The sequence below is a fragment of the Chiloscyllium plagiosum genome, chromosome 24 (genome assembly GCF_004010195.1).
Source record: "Chiloscyllium plagiosum isolate BGI_BamShark_2017 chromosome 24, ASM401019v2, whole genome shotgun sequence".
Classification (NCBI taxonomy): domain Eukaryota; kingdom Metazoa; phylum Chordata; class Chondrichthyes; order Orectolobiformes; family Hemiscylliidae; genus Chiloscyllium; species Chiloscyllium plagiosum.
Window position 1 is genome coordinate 31,620,901 of NC_057733.1, and position 25,079 is coordinate 31,645,979.

The 25,079-nt window shown below is 38.7% G+C and overlaps 1 protein-coding gene across 3 annotated transcripts in view; it reads left to right on the top strand.

Moving 5' to 3' along the window:
• LOC122562136 (beta-1,3-N-acetylglucosaminyltransferase radical fringe-like) overlaps positions 1–25,079 on the top strand; it is a 54,402-nt gene that overhangs the window by 917 nt on the left and 28,406 nt on the right. For all 3 annotated transcript variants that reach the window (XM_043714715.1, XM_043714714.1, XM_043714716.1), the window contains exon 2: positions 24,592–24,640. In XM_043714715.1, the coding sequence (XP_043570650.1) occupies positions 24,592–24,640 (49 nt within the window). The remainder of the gene's footprint in view (positions 1–24,591; positions 24,641–25,079) is intronic.

Consider the following 25,079-nt stretch of genomic DNA (forward strand, 5'->3'; position numbering starts at 1 on the left):
TCATCATACAATATACTTACAAATCTAAGCAGAAATCTTTGGTGAGGAGTGGGTCTCCTCACTGGTTTCCTTCTCAGCTTAAGGGAGCTGAGACCACTGAACATTATTCTGCTGGCATGCTTGTTTGCCTCTGCTCAATCAGCTTGGACCTGTAGCCTTAACTCCATGCTGTGCAATGCTAAAGTAAAGAAACTTTTATTCCATATACAATTTGTGGCAGCTTCCCATTTAATCCAGCTAAGTCAAAAGTGAATGATTGAATCTTACTATAGGATAAAGTTAGAAGAAACTTGCCAAACTGCATGATGCATTGGCTAAATACACAAACCTCTGCTTCTAACCTCCATCTTAATGATTGTTTGAGCAAACTGTGGTATTTCCCAGTTACTAATGCTTGTCACATCAAACACTTTTACAGATTTTAAAGGATCTTATAAAAAGTACATTATCGTTGTTCATTCTCAGTGAGCAGGGAGCTGTTTGGAAATTAATCTTTTTTTTGTAGGAAATCAGTTTTCATTGCATCTCTTCTAACCCTGAAATTATTTCAATGTTTGGTTGGGAAAACTTAGCAGGTTTGGCACTCAGAGAAATCAGAGTTAACGTTTTGGATAGAGTGACCCTTCCTCAGAATTCGGGTTATTCGACCCAAAATGTTAACTGATTTCTTTCCACAGATGCTACCAGACTTGCTGAGTTTTTCCAATAAATTCTATTTTGTCTCTGACTTACAGCATCTGCAGTTCTTTCAGTTTTTATCTAACATTTATATGTTTGCACTGGCATGCACTCTCCATTGAAGGTGTCTCTTCAGTGTCAGAATTACTAAGCAATTTTAGTTGGCATTGTGGAATTTTAGTAATGTTGTTTATTTCCTAAATGTGACACTTCTTTTCCTCCCAGTAAGTAATTGCTTATAAGGATCGCTTTAAAAGTGCATTATCATTGTTCAGGAAAGGTAATGGACAAAACTGAAGCATTGACAGTTTTGATGCTTTTGATAGAATGAGATGAGCAAAATCCTTGAGATAGGGCTTCTTAGATCTAATTTCAGTTGTTCCTTTATCTTTTATAAATTTGTGCCATGGTGCTGATGTTTTGTAATTTGGCCAAAATTGTTTTTTTTGGTGTAGAACGTTTTTGGCACATAACAATAAGCAAGCTTTTAAAGTTCACAAACTGCTTTTAAACAATAAATTAATTCACTGATCAAGAAGGCTAATGGAATGCTGGCCCTTATATCTAGAGGACTGGGCGGCACGGTGGCACAGTGGTTAGCACTGCTGCCTCACAGCGCCAGAGACCCGGGTTCAATTCCCGCCTCAGGCGACTGACTGACTGTGTGGTGCACGTCCCGTAGTGTTAGGTAAGGGGTAAATGTAGGGGTTTGGGTGGGTTGTGCTTCGGCGGGTCGGTGTGGACTTGTTGGGCCGAAGGGCCTGTATCCACCTGTAATGTAATCTAATAAAAAAAAAGTATATCTAGAGGACTAGAGTAAAAGGACATAGAGTTATGCTGCAGTTATACAAACCCTGGTTAGACCTCGTTTGGAAGGGCCTGTATCCACCTGTAATGTAATCTAATAAAAAAAAGTATATCTAGAGGACTAGAGTAAAAGGACATAGAGTTATGCTGCAGTTATACAAACCCTGGTTAGACCTCGTTTGGAGTCCTGTACTGTGAGCTCATCTGGGCCACACACCTTAGAAAGGATGTATTGGCTTTGGACAGAGTACAGCATAGGTTTACAAGAATGATACCTGGACTTTGGGGGTTAAGTTAGGAAGAGATTATATAAATTTAGGCTTATTTTCTCTAGAATTTAGAAGGTTAAGTGTTGAGTCTTCAAGATATTAACAGGAAAAGACAGGGTAGGTAAAGATAAATTATTTCCATTGGTTTGACATTCTAGAATTAGGGGGCATGGTCTAAAATGTAGGGCCAGACATTCAGGAGAGATGTTAGGAAGCACTTTTACACACAAAGGATGGTAGTGCTTTGGAACTCTTTCCAGAAATTGCAGTTGATGCTGGATCAGTTGTTAATCTTAAATCTGAGATTGTTTAACAAAAATCTATCTAAGGTATTAAGAGAAATGGGTTAAACGCAGGAAATGTGGAGTGAGGCTGAATGGCCTACTTCAGTTCCTATGTTCTTATTTGATTTCAGTCAGCTGATCCTTTAATTTTTATGGCCATTGACGTTTTGTACTGGTTTCATTTGTTTTCCTGAAGTGTGACATAGGAACTATTTGGTCCACCTTTTGGGAGAAGATCATTCTTAATAAGCATAGTCACCAACATGTGTGTCTTACAGATACTGCAAATTTGTGCTACTCTCATAAAATCTTTTAAGCAGTTTTGAGAAGATCTGACTTGGAGCCAGGATTCTTGACAACATTTGCTGCAGCTAACTCTGTGTTTGGTATGAAATGTTACTGGTTGCTGACTAGTCGAAAACTTCAAGCAAGGAAGAAGGAGCCCCTCTACCTTTTAACGTTCAGTAATTTAATCATCAAGGGAATAACTTGCAACCAGAAAATATTCAAGATATGATTTGATCAGATTGTCTGGTGTTTAGGCTTGAACAACTTTGAACAAATGATGGTATTTATATAGTGTTCATTTATGTCCGGATTACCTCAAAGTGACTCCATTAGCTTGCCGCTTGCTAGAAATCAAAAGGAGATAGGGAGAAATCTCCTATACCTTGGAACATAATTAGGTTGACATTTAAATATAGCAGTCACAAGCTGACAGCCAGGATTAGCCCTCTCTGTCCCAGCTTGGAGCAATTGTCAGTTCAACACTGGCCTACTAGCCTAGAAAACCCATTAGAATTCTCATCTTTAACTGGGACTAATTACAGCACTTCTTGAACAAAAATAGGCTGATTTAATAAGAACCATAATTTGAATGATTCAGTTGATTTTAGGTATGGCTTTAAGCCCTGAAGATTAAATGTTAGTTATGTACAGGATTTCAGGAGTAAACAGTAGTAAACAAAATATCACTTCTATCTCAGGAACTCTTAACTCTCTGGTTTTATTTTATCTGTTTTCTATAAATATCGCTAGATCGAATACACTATTGCTTTATATATTTGGATTGTTATTCTAGTCCATTGGAGCAATAGCAAGATGTATCAGATCTCTGTACCCAAATGAAAGAAGGATAATAAAATAAGAAATTCAAATAGTTCTGTGCTCTCAGACAATAAATGAGAGTAAAATGCATGTAAAATCAAAGCTGTTGGTTCACAGGAGGTGCTCTGTTGATTTTAATATGGAACCTCCTAAGCCCCTTTGATTGTTATCAATCACTCATTGTTTCTTGAACTTAATCTAAAGTCTTAGTCTGTGTGAGAAATGATTTTTAAAATGCCTCATTGTTTTAAATTTGTTTTTCCTTGTTCAGTTTCTATACCTTCCCCTCTCTCCTCTTTCCCTATCCCCTGCTGTTTCCTTTCTTTAAATGAATGCCAGATGTTTGTTAGTGCCGAGGACTGTCAGATTGCACAAGTTCAGTATAAAGAGGCATATTAAACTTTTGTGTTGTTTCTGTGAGATCTCCTTCATAACCACAGTGAGGCATCTATGTGGTTACAAACTATTGATTCATCCTCGCAGGAAGATGAACACTGTACTAATTTAATCAAATCCTTTCAAATCTCTTTCAGAAAAAGAGTGCATGTATTTGTGACATGTCTGAATGTTCAAGTAACATTTCCTAAGAGAATAAATATTTTTGATCCTTTGATTCATCTTTGTTAGTTTGCCATTCCAAAAGGGAAACATGGTTAGTATCTAACAATAAAAGTGTTTATTTGAATTTGACACTCCACACGGGATAAAGTTTTGTTCTGAGAAACCCTCTCAATGCTCCGTCCAGCACTGGATATAATATATGCATTGACTCAGTTAGTAAGTGGGGACTAATTTATGGCAGGGTGGTGCATTCTGATCGTATGCAATGAAACTTCCAAATTTTCAAGAACAAAAAGGAAGAATTGTGTTACAATGACTGAAAACAGGAATGAGAAAATAACTGTCCAAGTAAAGGCCTAGGTTGGTTTTGAATTTGTAGCCGCATTGTTAATGAGTGAAGTGGCATTCCAGATTAGTTAGTCAAGTGTGAATTAAATTACGAGATTAAAAATCATCAGTACATCTGAAAACATCCTGCAATAGCAGATGAAATACCACCTTAAAAAGAAGAGAAGTTAAAAATTTTGATTAATCTCTGCATTAGTCTTTTGATTTGCCTGCCTATATTGCTATATTGGCAATATATTGTAACTTCCTGACCCATAGTCTGCAATCAGTAAGAATAGGTGACAACTCCTCCTCCACCATAAACCTCAACATCGGTGCTCAACAAGGCTGCAAACATAGCCCTTTTACTATACTCCTTATACACTCATGACCATGTGACCAAATTCTGCCTAAGCTCCATTTACAAGTTTGCTAATGATACCACTGTTGTAGGTCAGATGTCAAACAATGACAAGATAGAATTGAAATAAAAGATTGAGTGCTTAGCAGCATGGTATAAAGACAACAATCTCTCCAACATCAACATCAGTAAAAAAAAAGTTACTGGTCATTGACTTCAGCAGTGCAGGGTACGCTCCTGTCTGCATCAGTGGAGCTGAGGTGGAGATAAACATTAAATTTCTGAGAGTAAAGATCACCGACTGTCTGTTCTGGTCTACCCAAATCGATGTGATGGTCAACAAAGCACAGTGAGCCTCTAATTCCTCAAGAGGTAAGGAAATCCGGCATGTCCACAAGGACTCTTACCAATTTTATAGATGCACGACAGAAGGTATTCTATCTGGATGCATCACCACATGATATTGCAACTGCTATTCCCAAGACCACAAGAAACTACAGAGAGACATGAATACAGCCCAGTCCATCATGCAAACCAGCCTTCCATGCATTGATTTCATCTATATTTCCCACTGCCTTGGAAGAAAAGCAACCGACATAATCAAAGGCCTCTCCCACCCTGGTTATACTTTCTTTCAACCTCTTCCATCAGGCGGAAGATATAAAATACCCATGTATGAACAGATTCACAAACAGCTTCTTCCCTGCTGTTATCAGACTTTTGAACAGCCCTCTCAAATGTTAATTCTGATCTTTCTCTCTGCACCTCCTCTGCAGCTGTAATACTGTATTCTGCAGTCTACCCTGATGCACTTCATATGGTATGATCTGCCTGTCTCACGCACAAAACAACACTTTTCACTGTATCTCAGTAAATGTGACAACAATAAATCAATCTTTAATTTTTGTCTATCACTGTCTGAATGTTAGTAATCTTAAAGAAATGTTATGTGATTAAATTGTTTGGCTTGATCCATGCTTTGAAGCTTTTATGACTGATTCCAAGGAGAAAAGTCATGGGTAAAGTAAAACTGCTGTGTAATACATAATGACTTGGAGGAAAGGGGAGATGTGATAGAATCTTCAAGAAGTAGATGAAAGATAAGAAGCCTTTTTTTTGCAACATTTACAAGGAATTCTGAATATTCTTTACCTAAGAACTTGAGAGGAAAGAATGAAGTTTTGTTTTCTATTTTGGAAGCAATGATTGAGGGAAGAGCAAGAGTTTGGTTTTGGAAAGGATTTTGAAGAGTAGGATATTAGATTATAAAGCATGGCCCCCCCAACTGCCACATTCCAACCATCTGGCAACAAGTAGATTATATCATGCATTCCAGGACAGAGAATGCAGAAGGGCGTGTAACAGATTTCAAGGATATTGGATAAATTTTGAGGTGCTCAGGTTTCAAGAGTAGATGAATTTCACTTCAACAGAACCAGTGTGGATATCCATTCAGTGATGTAAGCGAAACGTTCTGATGAAAGGTCACAGATGTAAAATGTTAACTGTCTATTAGTCCATAAATACTGCCAGATCTGCTTAGTATTTCCAGCAGCTTATGTTTTTGTCTTATCGTCATAACCCAATTACATTAATTTTGAAAATATTAAAAAAAACTAATTAATTTCCTTGATATGAAAACTGACCGATCCCTGGTTCATTACATGGTAAAAGAGGCAGATCATAAAATATTTAAATAGAAAATTGCTAGGTATAGAACTATTAATTTGATACTACAGAAAGTGTGCATTGCTGGAAAATGAAATACATTTTGTTGAAGCTTTTCATTTGTACTAGTCAGGAATTGTACTCAGCAAGAAATACCAGTGTAAAGGGAAAACCACATTAATACTGTTTAGCAGGAGAGTACTGATTGGTTGGCAAGCCATTGGTAGATGCATTGCAATGGATAATACACCAATTAATGATGACTAACTGATAACTGCCAAGCTTGTTTAAATTTTAAACGGGCATGTTGATTCTGATTTGGTGAAGGCGGTAACTGAGAAATCATGGAATAGCATCTAATGTTGGACATTTTTTGTGGGTAACTTACCATAAACTACTTTTAATTCAGTTACTTATTAAGAAATCTCATAGACAATCAAGTACTGAAACAATGATTTGAACTTTATTTCATGCAGCAACCTCACAACTGAACTTGGCTATGATCCGATTTTATGGTGGAATTTAGCTACAATTCCAACCAACAGTTTCTGACTCTGATGTCCAGGATTTCATCCTTATGCAGTGTTGTTCTTTGAAGTTATACTGAAGAAAAGTTCTGGTGTTCTAGAGTCATAGAGATATACATCACGGAAACAGACCCTTTGGTCCAACTCATCCATGCCATCCAGATATCCTAAATTAGTCTAGTCTCATTTGATTGCACTTTTTTCACATCCCTCTAAAACTTTCCTTTTCATGGGTCCATCATGATGCCTTTTAAATGTTGTAATTGTACCAGCCTCCACCACTTCCTCTGGCAGCTCATTCCATGCACGCACCACCCTTTTGCGTGAAAAAGTTGCCACTTAGGTCCCTTTTTAAATCTTTCCCCTCTCACCCTAAGCCTATGCCCTCTAGTTCTGGACTACCCCAACCCAGGGAAAAGATCTTATCTATTCACCCTATCTATGACCTTCATGATTTCACAAACCTTTGTAAGATCACCCCTCAGCCTCCAATGCTCCGGGAAAACAGCCGCAGCCTATGCAACCTCTCCCTATTGCTCAAATCCTCCAAACCTGACATCATCCTTGTAACTCTTTTCTGAACCTTTTCCAGTTTCACAACATCATTCCTATAGGGGGGAGACGAGAATGGCACACAGTATTCTAAAAATGGTCTAACCAATGTCCTGTACAGCCGTAACATGACCTCCCAACTCTTATACTCAATGCTGTGACCAATAAAGGAAAGCTTACTAAATGCCTTCTACAATATCCTATCTACCTGTGGTTCCACCTTCAAGGAACTATGAACCTGCACTCCAAGGTCTCTTTGTTCAACAGCACAATTTACCATTAACTGTGTAAGTCCTGTCCTGATTTGCCTTTCCAAAATGCAGCACCTCACATTTATCTAACTTAAAGGTTAGTGTTGAATTCTTAGACATTTTCTCATCCTTCAAATCCATGGTGTGACATTATTGATTATCTTTTAGATTCTTTAGTCCAAAATATTGATTGCTCTTCTGGAGTCCTTGAGTCTGCAGATTGCTTCCTTATTGAATGTAACTTATTTGTTCTTTGTTCAGTTTGGCCTTAACTGTCTGAAGACACAGCTTTCCTGTTGTTAGCTCCTTAAATTCTTCTACAGTGCAGTCATTTGTCCTTATGGCATACAGCAGTCCATTATCAAGATGTCAAAACAATTTTGTTTATGTAGCCTTGACTCCTCCTCCTCCCCCTCCCAGAAATGGCTAATTGCTTTCAGTCCCCATGTAACAGCTTGTCTTTTCCCCTTTATTAGTTTATTCTAAACAAACTTTTACTGCTGACTTTGTTTTGTGTGTAACAGTTTATCTTTGTTGACTCTTTTTCAATCCATAGCTATTCAAGTTCAGAAGTTTATAATCAGAACATAAATGCAGGCTGGTTAAGTCCCATCAGTGTTCTACTCATTGTGAAAAGCTGAAGAGATGCGCTGTTTGATATGATCCGTCTGTCTTTTGGACATACGTTATTCATTTGATGTAATTGTGCAATTGGACAGCTTTTGCTAAATAATCCTGAGTGCATTTAGTTATAGTGGAAAGCAATTTAAAGTTGTCAGTCAGGCATGTAGTGTGGTAGCATATGTAGAAGCTACATATTAGTATGCATAGCCCTGTGCTTTGCAGACAGAGCATATATACACACTGCACCTTTTTTAACCCAATAAAATAGATGACTACCATTCGTTGGTTCAAAGAACAAACAGTACATTTAAACAGGTATTCAATAAATATGCATAAGCTAATATAGAAGAAAACAGACTGAGGAAGGATGTTCTAGCTATGGAGGGAGTGCAGTGAAGGTTTGCCAGACTGATTCCAAGGATGGCAGAACTAACATATGAAGAGATATTGGATCAGATAAGATTATATTGACTGGAGTTTGGAAGAATGAGGGTAATCTCATAGAAACCTATAAAGTTCTAACCCAATTAAGCAGGGTAAAGGCTGGAATGATATTCCCGAAGTTGGGGAAGTCCAAATTAGGGATCACAGTTTAAGGATGTGGGGTAGACCATTTAAGAATGATATGAGGAGAAATTTCTTCACCCAAAGAGTGGCGAGCCTGTGGAAATTTGTTCCACAAAATGTGTGGTAGAGGCCAAAACATTGAATGTTTCAAGAAGGAGTTAGATATAGTTCTTGGGGCTCAAGGGAATCAAAGATTATGTGAGAAAGTAGGAACAGAGTTATGAGTTGGATGATCAGCCGTGATCATATTGAATGGCAGCGCAGGCTCGAAGGTCTCCTCCTGCTCCTATTTTCTGTATGTCTCTGGAGAAGTTAGGACTATTTGATTGGTTGAAAGGTCTTTTGATAGAGGTATTCAGAATTGTGAGGGGTTTGGACAGAGTAGATAAGAAGGGACTGGTACCATTGGTAAAAGATTGAAATCCAGAGGACATAGATTTAAGACAGTTGGCAAAAGAAGCATTTGTAACATGAGAACAATCTTTTACACAGCAAGCAGTGAGGATCTGATATGTACGTTCCGAAAGAGTGGTGGAGGCAAGTTTAATCAATGCATTGAAAAGTATATTAGATTGTTATTTGAAAAGGGAGTGAGTGGAGAGCTAAGGGGAGAGGTAAGAGGTGAATTGCTCCTTCAGGGAGGCTGCGCAGATACAACAGGCTGATTACCCTTCTGTGCTCTAACAATTCTCTGATTCGAGAATGTTAGGAGTTTAAAATCCATCATGGTAAATCATGAAAATTAATTCAAATCAGTAAAATGTGAGCTGGCACCAGAAAATTGACTATGGAGCTGCCAGATTGTTGTCAAAAAAGAATATAGAACTTTTCACACAAGCTGCTTTTGAGGAAATTACTAACTTTGGACAAACAGAATTTGGAAAATATATGAAAAGGATGTGGCGAAAGAAGAGGGAAATTTGAATACAAAAAGATAGCTGAAGTTGACAGTGAGTGCTAGCTTTTATCTCTGATGCACTGGAGATAAACCAGAAATCAAATCAAATCAAATCAAATCAAACATGGGCCAAATGGACCCCTTCCGTATAATGAATTTTTTTTTGAAAGAGATATTTCCTCTCCTAGCATTCTTTTAGAATTATACAGCAAAACAGCTGGAGTCTGAGAAACCTCTTTTCAGTATATATGACAGATATGTTTAGTGTAAGTTTACCATCAATGTACATAAGGTCTAAAAAAAGCTCCCTACCAAACATTCTTTTTTTCCCAGAGTTTACCTCATGACCAAAACCCCACAATTCAAAAACAACCTAATTTCCAAGATCCCCAAGTCAACCATGACTGCAGTGAAAAACAATTTTATTTCAATTATATTGTTTTTTGAAGTTACCTACTGTCTTATCCTTAGGAGCTTGTGTAGGTCAACGATATAGCAGTTTGGCATGTCAGTGCACTACATCATGGAGTAACAGAACGTGAATCCTCATCCTTCATCTCATCATATATCCGTGATAGCTTATTGAAACAGAGGTAGCAAAGAGCAGCAGTTGCTTTGCTGCAGGAAAGGAATGAAAATTAGTGGGAGAGAGTCATACTCAACCATCTACTTCAGTTAATTACAAAGTACAATTGACAGGGTTTTTCTTAAAGGAGAATACACCAAAACTTTGACATCTCAGTCAACTTGTGTAACTGCTTATTTTTGAATGCAGTGAAGCAAAGGGGGGCAAAAGAGAAATATTTGAACAACAAAAGAATGGTCTGGTCTGAGAACTCTCTAATAGTCAAAAGTGAGGATTGTAGATGCTAGAGATCAAGCAATGCGGGCTTTTGCCTGAAACATTGATTCTCCTGCTTCTCCAATGCTGCCTGACCTGCTGTGCTTTTCCAGCACACCACTCTCAACTCTCTAATAGTAATGAGTAACTTGCTCACTACCATGAGTAACACCATATTGGAAAGGTCTGTTACTCCTTTTTCAACTGTAAATAAGAAATTCGCCAACTGTCTTGGAGAATCTGAAAAATTAATAGAGGAAAGGGCAATATGTATTATGTATGTCTATAGCAATTCCAGACATATCCAGAAGAAGTACAAAAACTTAATCTCTGGTGAAATATTTTGCTGCTCTCCCTACGACCTGGTGCTCTGTATTATTTTTGTGTATTGTACACCTAGTACTTTTAGGTTGATTTTACCTTGACTCAGTTTCTCTGGGTACATGCAGAACCTGCAAAGTATATGGAACAGAAACCAGGCAAATAGCAACACAAACACTTGTATGGATTAGCCAAAAGGAAATTATTCTGTAAATGAGCCTCTGGATTTTTTTTTCACCCATTTTCAAAATCAGTGCAGTTCATGTTTCTTACTGTATTTCCCTGGCTGAATACTACAAGTCAGCCTGTCTTTCGGTAGATTGAGTTCTTCTTCTTTGTTCAGTAAAAATTGAGGAAGAGAATATGTAGACCTTTATTGTACAGAGCTGTTGAGATGTTTAGTATAGCCAAATAATCAACTTGTACACTTTTCCTTTGTGTTTCTTTTGCTGCATCTTCTCGGTTGTTAGCTGAAACATCAGGATTTTTAAAGTACTTTTGATGAGGTTCAAAGAACCCAGTACTGTGTGTGTGTCGATGTCTGCCTGCGTTAATAGCTTGACATTGGGGCCATCATGAATGAAAATTGAACGGTCAAAATTAAAAATAATTGTTTTAAACATGCAACAATCACATTCTCACTGGCCCAATAATTTACCTGTCCGACATTTGATTTACATTACAACATTAAAGGTGTCTCCCATCTGATCTGGAGATTGGTGTTTTTTTAGGAATGAGCAATTCAGTCTGAACAGCAGCTACGCAGCAGATTCTTTATAAGTAACTTAGGAGATGGGTTTTTCTTTTCTGCCAATTTTCTCCTGTCCTCAGGGCAACCACAGGAGCCTGCATTTCTCTGTAGTGCCTCACCACATCTGCATTACTAATGAGGAAAACATCAAAGGAAAGCAGTTTGGAGAGTTAGGATCACTGCTAGGCCTGCTACTGGAAAATATAAACCAAATACAAAAAACAAGCAAACCTTTTCCAGTGGATAAATGTCAGAGTTACACAGAGGTAAATTTCTTTGGCTTGCATGCTCCGGTCTTCACAACTGGTCTCAGAATCCACAGAAAGTGTCAACTCAATTCCATGTAAAATTGGATAATAGTCCAACTTTTAAGCACCTCCCCAGTACTCGCCAATAAAGCTACATCTTGATGCATCTTGTTGAGTTATTAAATGATCCATGTCATTTTAGGAAAAAGATAGTATTCACCTGTACTTTAGTTAGTGTTCGTCACAAGTTTTATACCACAGTGGAGAAAGTGAGGTCTGCAGATGCTGGAGATCAAAGTTGAAACTTTATTGCTGGAACAGCACAGCAGGTCAGGCAGCATCCAGGGAACAGGAGATTCGACGTTTCGGGCACAGGCCCTTCTTCAGGAATGTGTCCTTATAAAAGATTCCTGAAGAAGGGCCTGTGCCCGAAACGTCGAATCTCCTGTTCCCTGGATGCTGCCTGACCTGCTGTGCTGTTCCAGCAATAAAGTTTCAACTTATACCACAGTCACTCGGTATGTTGCTACGTTAGCTGGATTATTTAAATCACTATGATCAAGTGTCATCCACAATTGCAATTATTGTTAGTTTAATACAAAGTCAATTCAGTAAGTGCAGGTCTTATTAAAAGTTACTGATAAAGAAATGTGCACTACATTGGAAAGGAAGCATTTGCTAATGTCATCAACATTGGTTCTCTCAACATTCACTGACACAAGGTAATTGCATATTAACAAATCAATAAAACAAGCAATCTTGAAAGTCCACAGTATCCAACAGTACATTCTGGGACTCTGCCACATTTAGAGTGGAATTCAAAATTCAATCTAATATAGTATGCAAGTTGCCTTTTTAAAGTAGATGAATATGTTGCCATGGTAATAGATTTGAAACAGTGAATGGGGATATTCATTATAAAAATATAATGTGACAATGATAGATCATGAATGCTGATGAACATGGATCACCTATTTCAATGACTGACAAAGCAGCAAAAATGTTTATGTAATCAGATAAATATATTTATCATCCTGGCCTATTTCTTTCCCCTCATGGTATGGTCAAAGAGTTGAACAGAGATTGCTATTATGCACTTCTGCATAAGTTACTGTTCGCGTAAAACTACTTCCACAGAATTTCTGGTTTCCTCTAGAGCACTATGTCTATCTGCCTTGTTTTATCTATGTATCCTGAAGGCGAACGTTTATTTACTGATCTTTCTCTATTAACTCTTAAAGATTTCACAGGATTCTGCTCTCCTTACTACATTCCATTCTAACAATGACCTTTTCAATTCATTATTTTTGCAGTATCATGGCTGAATCTTTACACCATGTCTTCGGTGGGCAATTTAAGGACCCGTCTGTCACAAGTCCAACATCTTTTTACTGATTGGCTACAGCTCACATTCTGCTCCACCGATTGACATTCTAATCTTCATTACCTTCTCTGGCCTAGAGTGCAACTGCCAATGTTGTCATTACGAAGCAGTTCCATTTTATTTTGTGGCCAGGAATCTCTTTCAATATTCTAGTTGAAGCCAAAAAGAAAACCAAGATCTCAACTGGAATATTGTGTACAGTTCTGAGTGCCATGTTATAGGAAGGACATGAATGCATTGAAATTGTGCAGAAGTAGTTTACAAGAATGCTTCCAGGGATGAAGAACTTTCAGTTATGAGGACAGATTGAAGAGGTTAGGAGTGTTTCCTTTGGAGAAAATAAGGCTAAGAGATCTGAAAGAGGTTATCAGAAGCAAGAGTGGGCTAGATAGAGTAGTTAGGGAGAAACTGTTCCCCTTGTAAAAGAAACAAGAAGATGAGGGCATAGATTTAAAGTGATCTGCAAAAGAAGTAAGAGTGTGGTGAGGAAAACCGATTTTTACTTTGCAGGTTGTTCAGGTATGGAATCACAGCCTGAAAGTGTGGTGGAGGCAGGCTTAATTGAAGCATTCAAGAGAACGTTGCCTGATTCTTTGAATAAAAAGCAATGTGCAAGGATATAGGGAAAAGCAGGAGATTGGCACTAAGTAATGATGCTCGTTTAATGAGCTGGTGTAGGCATGATGGGCTGCAAGGCCTCCTCCTGCACTGTGATACTTCAGTGATTCTGTCTGGGGAATATCTGGGGAAATTATTTCTCCTCTTCAAATTTACATCCTATTGAAACCCAGTCACCTATTTGAACTTGTTCTATCCCAAGAGCCCTAAACAGTGGCACTTCCTTTATTCCTCCCACAACCTTTGTGCTTTTGAAATCTAAATTTTATCTCTCTTTTCCAGTTGAGTTTGTGTGCACTTTTATCTTTTCCAATTTTGGCAATATACTGCACTGTATCTTTGCCCTATACCTTTGCTACTTGGTGTAAACTTTTAAGTTGATTTACCTTGCTTCAATGATAAATAATGCAAAAACAAAAATCCCTGCTACCAATAGCAGTTTTCTAGTGGGCCTCAGTAAGTGCAACCCTATTAATGTGCAAAGATATGAGGGAGAGAGTTGCCTAGCAATTGTCTTATAGCAAAATCCATCATCACCATCCCTGCATATGTCCTGTCCAGTGGCAGGATAGGCCGAGCAGAGATAACGGTACAGTGGTGTATAGTTGCCTTGGCAGTTCTCAACATTGATTTGGGACCCCATGAAGTCTCAAGACTTTAGGTTAAACATGGGAAGGAAACTTTCTACTGATCACTATGTACACCACCACCAAAAGATGGTTAAGAAATACTTGAAATCATCCTTGCCAATCTGCCTATCACAGAGGTATCTGACCATGACAGTACAAGTGGCGGTGATCTTGTGAAGAAAGAGTCCCATCTTCACACTGAGGACACCCTCCATGATGTTGTATGGCACTGCCACTGTGCGAAATTAGATCATCTTCAAACAGATCTACTGCCTCAAAATTAGACATCCATAAGGTGCTGTGGACCATCAGCAGAACTGTATTTAACCATAGTCTGTGATCTCATGACCCAGCATATCCCCCGTTTGACTATTATCATCAAGCTCAGGGATCAGTGCTGGTTCAATGAAAATTGCAGTAGGGCATGCTAGTTGCAGCATTAGCATGGCTAAAAATGAGGTAGCAACTTGAAGTTACACCAGAGGACTACTTGCAAGCCAAGCAATGGAAGTAACATGCAATGTATAAGGCTAAGCAATCACACAATCAGGATGGAAGTGCCTCCAGAGGTCATTGACTTCACAGATGCTAGACTTCAACCAATTTGATTCACTCCATACAGTAACAAGAAACAACTTCAAGATGTTGAACTTTGCAAAGGATGTGGCAACATTCCAACAATAATATTAAAGACTTGTGCTTCATGCCCCCTCACCAAGCTGTACGTGTGCGGTTCCAGCACTGGCATCTACTGACAATGGGAAAAATTTCCCTTTGTATCCTGTACACACAATCATAAGAAATCCAACCTAGCAATTACTGCCCTTTCAATCTAGTCTTGAATATCAATGAAACAATGGCAGCGGTCATCAGTGATGCTATTCAGATGCTTTTGCAAAATAACCAGCTCAGAGACACCCAGTTAGGTTCTGCCAGGGATACCCTTCTCCTGCTCTCATTATATGTTGGTCCAAATAGGGCCAAAAGAGGTGAATGCCAGAGGGATGGTGAGAAAGACTGCCCTTAACATCTGGGCAGTTGGGTGGGGGTGGTCCTGCACTGGTTGGAGTCCTACCTAACTTATTGTTATTGGAGGTCAATCATTGCAGCTGCAGGACATTACTGTCTGAGTTCTTCAGGGCAATGTCCTACTCCACACCTCCTCCATAGATTCAGAAATGAGAATGTTCACAGCTGACTGCACAATGTTCAGCGCTATTCGTGACCTCAGGTATTGAAACAGTTAGTGTCCCGATGCAGCAAAATCTAGGCAACATCAAGGCTTGAGCTGATAAGTGCAAGTAACATTCACACTATACAGTATCAGGCTGTGACCACCTCCAACAAGTGAAAATAGCCATCACATCTGGACATTTAGTCACATCACTATCTCTGAATCTCCCACTATCAAAATCATGGGATTTTCCATTGACCAGAAACTGAACTGCACTAACCACATAAAATATTGTGTGCTTGCAAAAGCAGGTCAGAGGCTAGGATTCTTGTAGTGAGTAACTTGCCACCTGTCTCCCGACACTGTCCACCATCTACACGGCATGAATCAGGAGTGAAAATAGAATACTTTCCACTTTTGTGGACGGGTGCAGCCCCAACAACACCAAGAAGTGTTATACCATCCAAGGCAAAGCTGCCTACTTGATTGACACCCAATCCATCACTTTGAGCATTCACTCCCTCTGTTACACATACACAGCCATCTATGCAGTCGTGCCATCTACAAGGTGCACCACAGTAATGTTACCATCAAGTGACTTTCAGCAGTACTTTCCGAACCCATAGTATGTACAAGGGAGGGCAAGTTTCCCCACAAGTGACACTCAATCCTGATTTGGAATTATATCACTTTTGGCTCGCTCTCACTGGAGTCAAAATTCTGGAATTCCACTAGAAACGGTATTGTGAATTTCTATGCAGCATGTGGAGTGCAGCAGTTCAAGAAAGCAGCTCACCAACACCTTCCCAAGGGCAAATGGGGATGACCAGTTCATGCTACTCTAACCACTGATCCCCACATTCTATAAACCCATTAAATAAAAAGAATTAAACCAGAAGGGAAAAATTGAAACCAGTCTGTACCATTTGAATATTAATGTAATATGTTGATGTATTGTAAAATTTTGATTTCACAGTCATTTGTGAATTTGTAGAACAATGATTGGCTCACAACTGCCAAACTGAACTTTTGTTTTGAAAAAAAAATCTGTAACGTATTGGTCGGAGCTGCAGATTTGACAGTGCAATCTTCAGGGGGCTCCTTTCTGACCCACGGTGTTTCTGGACCAACCAAATGAGTGAGAATCTAGGCTGTTGTGCACTAGACTGCTTTGTGAACAAAACTCTGATTTGAGTTTTTTTTTATACCAATTTCCTTGTCCTTGAGGCAGGTAGATAGTTCATGGTGGGTTATAATTCCACGGGTGTCTGCAATTGCCCTTGGTACTTCATCAAATCAGCACTAATTAATGAGGTAGGCACAGTGTGTGAACGGTTTGCAGTCATGACTGCCACAGTGCCTACTAATGGGAAATAAAAAATGAATACACCCAAGTTTACCAACCAAACAGTACTGATATGATGTAATCTAAATAGATGTACAGGAGTGATTTTCCATCTATGCATCTTAAGGGAGTCAAACTTGCACAATTGGCACACTCCAACCTTTGTAACTCAAATAGCTTTGTTCAAAAGAAAATAGCTTTTTCATCTTTTTATCTCAAATATTCTTCTGTTATTTTGGTCTCTCTTGGACAACCAGTCTTCAAGTTAAGACACGCTTACTATTTCCTCCTCGGTCCTTGCCATTGGTACACTAGACTGAGTGCCAGGATTTGTACAGAAATGATCTAATGAAAACTTCCCCTCTTTGTTTCCTTTTTGACTGTTGTCTGCTTGCATCATACCATAGCAGCAAAGATCAGGAGATCACACCCTACCATTTTGTAGCATTGTGAATTGGTACATGAATTGTCCTGTGCCATTGTACCATTCAGCAAATGTGCATCTCTTAGAGCTGCGAAAGAAGTCAGTATGGGTTAGCATATGTGTTACTGTTTGTTCAGTGCTCCACATGGAAACCAGTGGGCAGCTTGTTTTACATCTGCGAGTGAAGATTTTGCAAGTGAAAACATGGCACAGATATGCTCTGTGTGATGCAGATGTTTGCTTTCTGCTGCCAAGTACAATATTTATCTGTGCAAAGTATTGTGGGAGTTCAAATCTTAATGTCTAAATACAGTATATAGCGTGGTGCTGAGGAACTGCTGTGCAATAGAACATGATTCTTGCTGTCTGCATTTGATCACAATGAGTTATGTTTCCTTGGGGCTTGCAGTCTAAGTTGGATTCCTTTAAGTGTATAGTATTGAAGACATATTACATTGCTTGTACTTCCAACCTTGAACTTTAATTTTTGACTTGGGGCCAAAGCAGTAGGAAGGGATAAATAAACAAAGAAGCAAATGATGTATGATCAAGTATTAATATCACAAAATATTCATTATTTGCTGTTCATGTTTGCCTTGGGGAACAATTTTAAAACCATTAAAATGTTAAGACACAGAAAGAGAGTATTCAACCTATCGTGTCTATGCCAGCTGGATAAACTAGCTGCCAATTCTAATCCCCACTTCACAGCAACTGGTCCATGGCCTTGCAGGTCACAGTGCTTCAGATGCAGATCCAAGTTCCTTTTAAAAGAGTTGAGGGTTTCCGCTTTAAGTACCAAAGTGGGCAGTCAGTTTCAAATACTCACCATTCTCTGGGTAAAACTGATTTTCCTTCAGTGCTTCTGGCAAGCACCTTAAATCTGAATAACTGGGGCTCTAGATTTAGGACTACCACTCTTTTTGTTTCTTATGTGGACATGTCTGCATTTTGACTTCAGAATCTCATTTTTTAATACGTCCCACTGATTTGCTCTTGGTAACTGACCTTTCCATTGGGTGAAACAGGTCTTTCCTGTCCACTATTGAAACCCATCAATATTTTGTACAATTTCATTAAATCACCCCTTCACTCCCTCTGTTCTAAGGAAAACAACCCTCGACACTGCAATCTTTCCTCCATAGCTGCAAATTTTAAGCCCTGGCTACATTCTTGTAAATCTTGTCTATAATCTCTCTAGAGCCCTATACTGTAATGTAGTGACCAGAACTACATGCCAAACTCCACCTGTGGCTTAACCAGTGTCTTGTATGGTTCCAGCTTTACATCCCTCCTTTTGTATTTACTATCTAAACCTATAAAGGAAAGCATCCTTTATACCTTTGCCACTTTCTGTACCTGTTCTACACCTTCAGGGACTTTTGAATATGCACTCTCAGGTTTGCACATCTACTACCCCTCTCAAAATTCTTTTTACGGTGTATTCTGATGCTTTGTCTGCCCACTCCAAATGCATCACCACACATTTTTTTTATCTGTTGATGAATTCCAATTGCCATTATTCTTCCCATTCAATCAAACCAAAGATACCATCCTGCAGTCAATAGCTATCCTCTTCATTATCAACGACACAGCCAGATTTTTCATCTGCAAATTACACAACATTGCCTTTCTAGTCAAGTCTAAGTTACTAATGTGTGCAACAAACAGCAAGGGACCTAATAGTGTGGAACACCACCAAAAACCACTTTCTATTTGCAAAAGCATCCAGTAACCATTTCCCTCTTTCTACTGTCACTAAACTAAGTTTGCGTCCAACTTGTCTTATTCGCCTGCTTCCCATTAGCTATGAATTTTCTGTCCAGACTGCCACATGGGACCTCTTCGATTGCCTTTCTAAAACCTCTGCACCAAAATCCATCCTCTGGCCTACCCTTCTAGATATTTCCTCAAAAAGATCAATTATTTTGTAAGACATGACTTTCCTCAACAAAGCCATTTTGGTAATCCCTGTTTAATTGGTGCCTTTCTAAGGAACAGTTAATCCTACCTCTGCGTATTGATTCTCATAATTTGCCCATCACCAAGGTCAGACTGACCAGCCTGTAACTATTTGGCCTATCTCTTACACCCTTTTGAACAATGGCATAGCATTCATTGATCTCCAATCCTTTGGTGCCTTGCCTACATCTAGTGAGGATTGAAAAATGATTCTCAGAGCATCCATTATTTCCTCTCCAGCTTCCTTTTAATAGCCTCATTATCTGGAATATCTGCACCATCCTCTTCCTTGTGCTGACAAAGATGAACTACTCATTAATGATGCTGCCCACATCTTCTGCTTCCACCCATCAGTTACATGTACATTTCTGATAGATTCTATCCTTTCTTCATCACTGTCTTGCTCTCAGTGTTCTGATAAAAGTCTTCTTTGGATTTTTCATAATTTCGCCAGCCAACAGTTTTTGTATTGTCTCTCTTTATTTTCCTAATTTCCATTTTCACTTCACCCTGTAACTTCAATAAGCTTCCTAAAGTATTACTGTTTTTGAGATTGTCCTCATTTTTCTACTTTATCTAACCTGTATACTTCTGGATAACTGGGGGCTCTAGATTTGGGAGACCCACTCTTTTTTTTGTGTGTGTGTGTGGGGACATGTCTGCATTGTGACCTCAGAATCTCATTTCTGAATGTCCCCCACTGATTTGCAACTGCCTTGCCTTCAGTAGCCGTATTATGTCCAGGTTTGCCAGAAATCTCTCAGCTTTTTGTAAACTTCGCCTTCACCCGATTTTAGAACGTTTTATCCCTGTTCTATCTTTTGTCCCTTTCCGTGATGATGCAAAATCTAAGTGTTTAATAATCAAGATCTCTAAAATGATAACATGTCACAACTTCAACCAACTCCCCTGCTTCATTTTCTAAGGTTAAATCTCATTGCACTTGTTACATGTTGGTTAAAAGAGTTCTCTTGAATGTGGATTCAAGAATTTTGTGCCTTCTATGCCATTCATACTGTTTGTATTTCTCTTGATATTTGTGTGTTTGAAGTATCCAAAGATTATTACCCTCCTTTTGCATTCAGAAATTAGTCGACATGTTTGTTCCTCTAATAATACCACATTATTTGGGGTCTTTGTGCATGCCGAGCAATATGGCTGCCTCTTCTTGTTTCTGAGGTCAACCCAAATGGCCTAATTTGATGTTTCATTTAGTATAGTGTCGCTTCTCACTGCTGTAATTGATTGTTCCACCATTAATGCTATGGCTGTGTGTTTTTATCTCCTTTTCTACACCCAGTGATGTTGAGCTAGCATCCTTGCCTCTCCTTATGTAAAGTCTCTGTTATAGGACTGATATCATATTGCCATGTATTTACTGTGCCCTCACTCACTGATTTTATTTACAATGTCCTTATGTTTACATTTCTACCTTTTTAAAATACTGTCCAATTCCTGTGCTGTGCACTTTTTGACTGGTTGTGTTCTGTCTTTCAGAGACACTCCCTAAATTTCTGCCTTCTATTTCCTGCTCTGAAGTTGCTCGCAAGTTCTCAACCTCCTGCTGATCCACTTTAAATCTTCCCTGAGAGCACTAGAAAATCTCCCTGCATGGATATTATCCTGATCCTGTTCAGGTGTACATTGTCTGTCTGATTTGTTCAGGACCCCTTTCTCCTGAACCAATCCCACTGTCCCAAAAATGCTCCCACACAAGAATTTCAGCCTCATATTCAATCGCTTAATTTCCTATTTCTGTGCTCACTAGCACATGGTACTGTAAATAATCTTGAGTACTGCTTTAAAGGTCCTGCCTTTTAATCTCCTAACTCCTTGAAATCTACTATTATGATCTCATCCCCATTTCTATCTAATCATTATGAACAATGTGGATTATGATCACTGTACCTTACCCCGGAGCAATGCCCTGTAACCACTTCATTAATGTCCTGTACCTTAGCATCAGGGAGGCAACATACTGTCCTGTGGTCGGCAGCAGCAGAAATGCTTGACTAAGTTACCCCCTATCTCTATTGCCCCTCTGTCCTCCCTCCCCCTGTAAAACTGAGCAGGCTAACAGTGCCACTGCGGTATTATTGGTTGCACTGTCCTGAAGAACTGTTGCCCTCACAAATATCCAAAACGTGATACCCATTAGCAAGCAACATAGACTCAGCCTTCTTACAATACTGCTTTTTCTCCAACTGTTTAGCCGTCACCCATTCCCTCTCTGCCTGCAAGTTTCTAACCTTCAGTGTTTTCACCTTCCTGAATGAGCTGTCTATTTGGTACTCTTGCCTTGCACAATCATGATCCAGCCACTGCTCAAGTTCCGAAACCCAGAGCTCAAGTTTGTGTAGCCAGTGACCGTTCCCGCAGATGTGTTCACCTGGGATATATGATGTCTCCATCAGTTCTCACACATTACAGATTTACACTCCACTTGGCCAAGCTGGCCTGCCATCCTGCAACTTTAAAATCTATTTACTGTATTACAATTAGAATAGTTGAATAACTTACCAGTACTCACCAATCACCTTCCACTGTACAGAAGTAAGAGCCAATTACAGGAAAATGGTAGAAGATTTTATACTCTTGTACAACCAAAGCAGCACCCAGTGCAGATAAAGCATTTCTGAGGGAGGCTTTCCTCTGTGTTTCCTGAAGAAAGCTGACTCAAGCATCAGAAAAACATTCGAGCCAATCACGGATTAATTAGCTGCAGCTCTTAGAGCTTGTGAATCACTGATTTAACTTAAAGCTTAATTTATAGAGTACTATTTAGTTGGTTGCTAAATTAAAAAAAATACTGTTCAGATTCTAAAAAGGAATCCCTTAAGATTTGTACTCAACAGCTCCCAGTCCAAACAACTTTCTTCTAAAAAAGCATGCATAATAGATTTATCTACGAGTCATAAATTTTCAATTCCCTTAAGATTGGGAATTACATTGGTTCAGGCTAAACAAAGACAGATGACTTTCAGTAGTCACTCACTGAACTTTTAGTAATCTATGTTTAAAAAAGAACTTTGTATAATTGCATAGATTTGCAAGGGTATTTATTTTTAAGAAGGCTTTTACTTAGACCTTTTTAGTGATTACTTCTGAAAAAGAAATCTCTTATATCTCTCACTCTCCTTGTCTGAGCAATGTAACATTATTTCATATGAAACAAACCACGAGAAAGATGGCTAGAAGCTGCATTGCAGTTAAATGTTGTTCCTCAAGTCTAATGGGTTAAAAACTTTGCCATTTATGCCTGCAGTAAGTTTTGCAATATGCACTGTCATGCTTAAAGTGTGTGTTGTATAAAATTGTGCTGTCCTCTAATTGAAATTGGTCACGGCTTCTACCCATGTTTCAATATGATATTGCATATATTTAAGATGAATATTTGGTAATTGTGAAAAGGAAAGGAAATTAATTCTGTTGGTGACAAAAATAAAATTGCCAAAGGTTAAAGTTCAAGTGGTGGTCAACAAAATGTTTCCTTTTATTGCTCCTGATACAATGGAGGAAAGGAACTGTTGGAAAACAATTGATTGTTGTGCAAAAAAAAAGTCAGATTTACTTTATTAAAGAGTGTCTCATTCTGGTTTACATTGTGTATTAAATATGTTGATCAGAGCTGGAAAACAATCTTTATGTTAACCATTTCTCAAAATCATGGGTAACATTAGTAGGCAACAAAGACAATAATACAGGCTTGCAAAGTAATGACTGTTAATGCTGACCTCAAAGAAAGCCTCACCAGGGGACTAGCAATGTATTGTGGTGAAAAGTTTAGCTTTTTTCACAATGTAATGGACTACAGTGCTTTTTATTGAGGATTACCAGTATAGAGCTACAGTGATGTCATCCCACTGCCCAATTACATTAAGGAATTGTCACTGACACCAAATGAGAAATACTAGCAATTAAATTGACTTGGAGATGCTAGTGTTTGATTGGCGTGTACAAAGTTAAAAATCACACAACACCAGGTTATAGTCCAACAGGTTCATTTTGAAGCACTAGCTTTCGGAGCGCTGCTCCTTTTATCAAGTGGTTATGGAGTATAAGATTGTAAGACACTGAATTTATAGCAAAAGTTTACCGTATGATGTAACTATAATTATATGTTGAAAAAGACCTGTAAGTACAAATATACCCCACAAACTTTTTGTGTGTGTGTTGGTGGAGGGGGTGGTGGTAGTGGTTTTGAGTGAGTGTGAGTGTCAAGGGATATGAGTCTGTGAGAGGATATGTGAGTGTGGGAGGGTACGAGAGAGGGTCTGTAGGAGTGTGTCTCGTGTGACATGAACCCAAGGTCCCGGTTGAGTTTGTACTTGCAGAATTACATTTTACTTTGTTCAAAAACTGCATGAAACCATGTGAGATTCTGTAAATCCGTTTTTTGGATGGGAATCAGTCTGTCCATTGTGGCACAGACAGCCTCACACAGGGAAGCTAACACCTTCAATACATTATCTGCGCCAACACGACACCAATTGTTAAAGTTCACTTGAGAATGTAACTTTTAAAAAAATGTTTTGCAATTTATAGATGAAAGAACTGAAACAAACATGGTCATTCTAAAAGATGAGAGACTTAACAAAAAATCCAGGTCTTTTTCAATATATAATATAAATTCTGTGTCTTACAATCTTATACTCAACAACCACCTGATGAAGGAGCAGTGGTCCGAAAGCCAGTGCTTCTAAATAAACCTGTCTGACTATAATTAAATCACTTTCTTATTTTAAAAAAAAAGTTGTAAATACCATGAAATAAAAATTGGGATATACAAGACAGGTGAAGGTACAAGCTGAAATAGCCAGAGAAAAATCTTCCAAAAAAATGGTTTTAAAGATTTCGTAATTTATTTTACTAGAAAGACATAACACTGCACAAGTGATTTTTTTGGGGGCTAGACTTATTGTTGAGATTGATTTTAATGGTGGTTACTGTTAAAACCTATTGTTACTTGATTGAACAAGATCTGGCTATTTATAGAGCTTCTAATAGTCAAAGGGGAATGGAAATAGTGAAATTCTCCCATCAGTAACTGAGTTCTCAGTGGGGCAGTTGGGGTGGGCTTATAGCTGGGCTGTGTGTGCTCGGCAGCAACTTCAGGATTTCTGTGTTGATGGGTGCTTGTACTAAATCTTGAAGTTTTAGTCAGTTTCAGGATTTCACGCCGATGTGTGTTGACCGTTCCCTGTTGAAATTCTTAGTTTGACTTTCTTCTAGTTGTAGTTCGATCAATCAATTGTTTTAACAGAAACTGATACCCTTAAGTTGAAGTTCGCTTGAGATGGGCATATCTTGAGTTTAACTCCTAATATCAAATTCACAAACTGGCTTTAGTAATGCTAAGTAATATAAACCATATAGTTCCTCTTAATATTACTGTTCTCTTTTTTTCTTCTAGACATTCATATTCACAGATGGAGAGGACAAAGAGTTGCAAGCAAAGGCTGGTAAGTATAGAGGCAAGGATTGCTCCTGGAACTTTAACAAGTGGAGAAGAAGCTTGTTATCCTCACTTCACTGGGAAGTTCATTGGCTGTTGTTCAGCTGTATAAACTACTTTCTGAGTATCCCAGGAGCTCTATTCATAGTTTTTTTTCCACAGATTAGTTGGAATTCTCCAGAAACTCTCAAGAGAAAAACACTTTAGTAGCACTTGCAGGATATAAACTGTAATGTAAAAGTTAAGAAAATATTCTCCATTACATCTGCTGTCAGCATTTAGTCATAGAGTCATAGAGATGTACAGCATGGAAACAGACCCTTTGGTCCAACCTGTCCATGCCGACCAGATATCCCAACCCAATCTTGTCCCACCTGGCAGCACATGACCCATATCCCTCCAAACCCTTCCTATTCGTACACCCATCCAAATGCCTCTTAAATGTT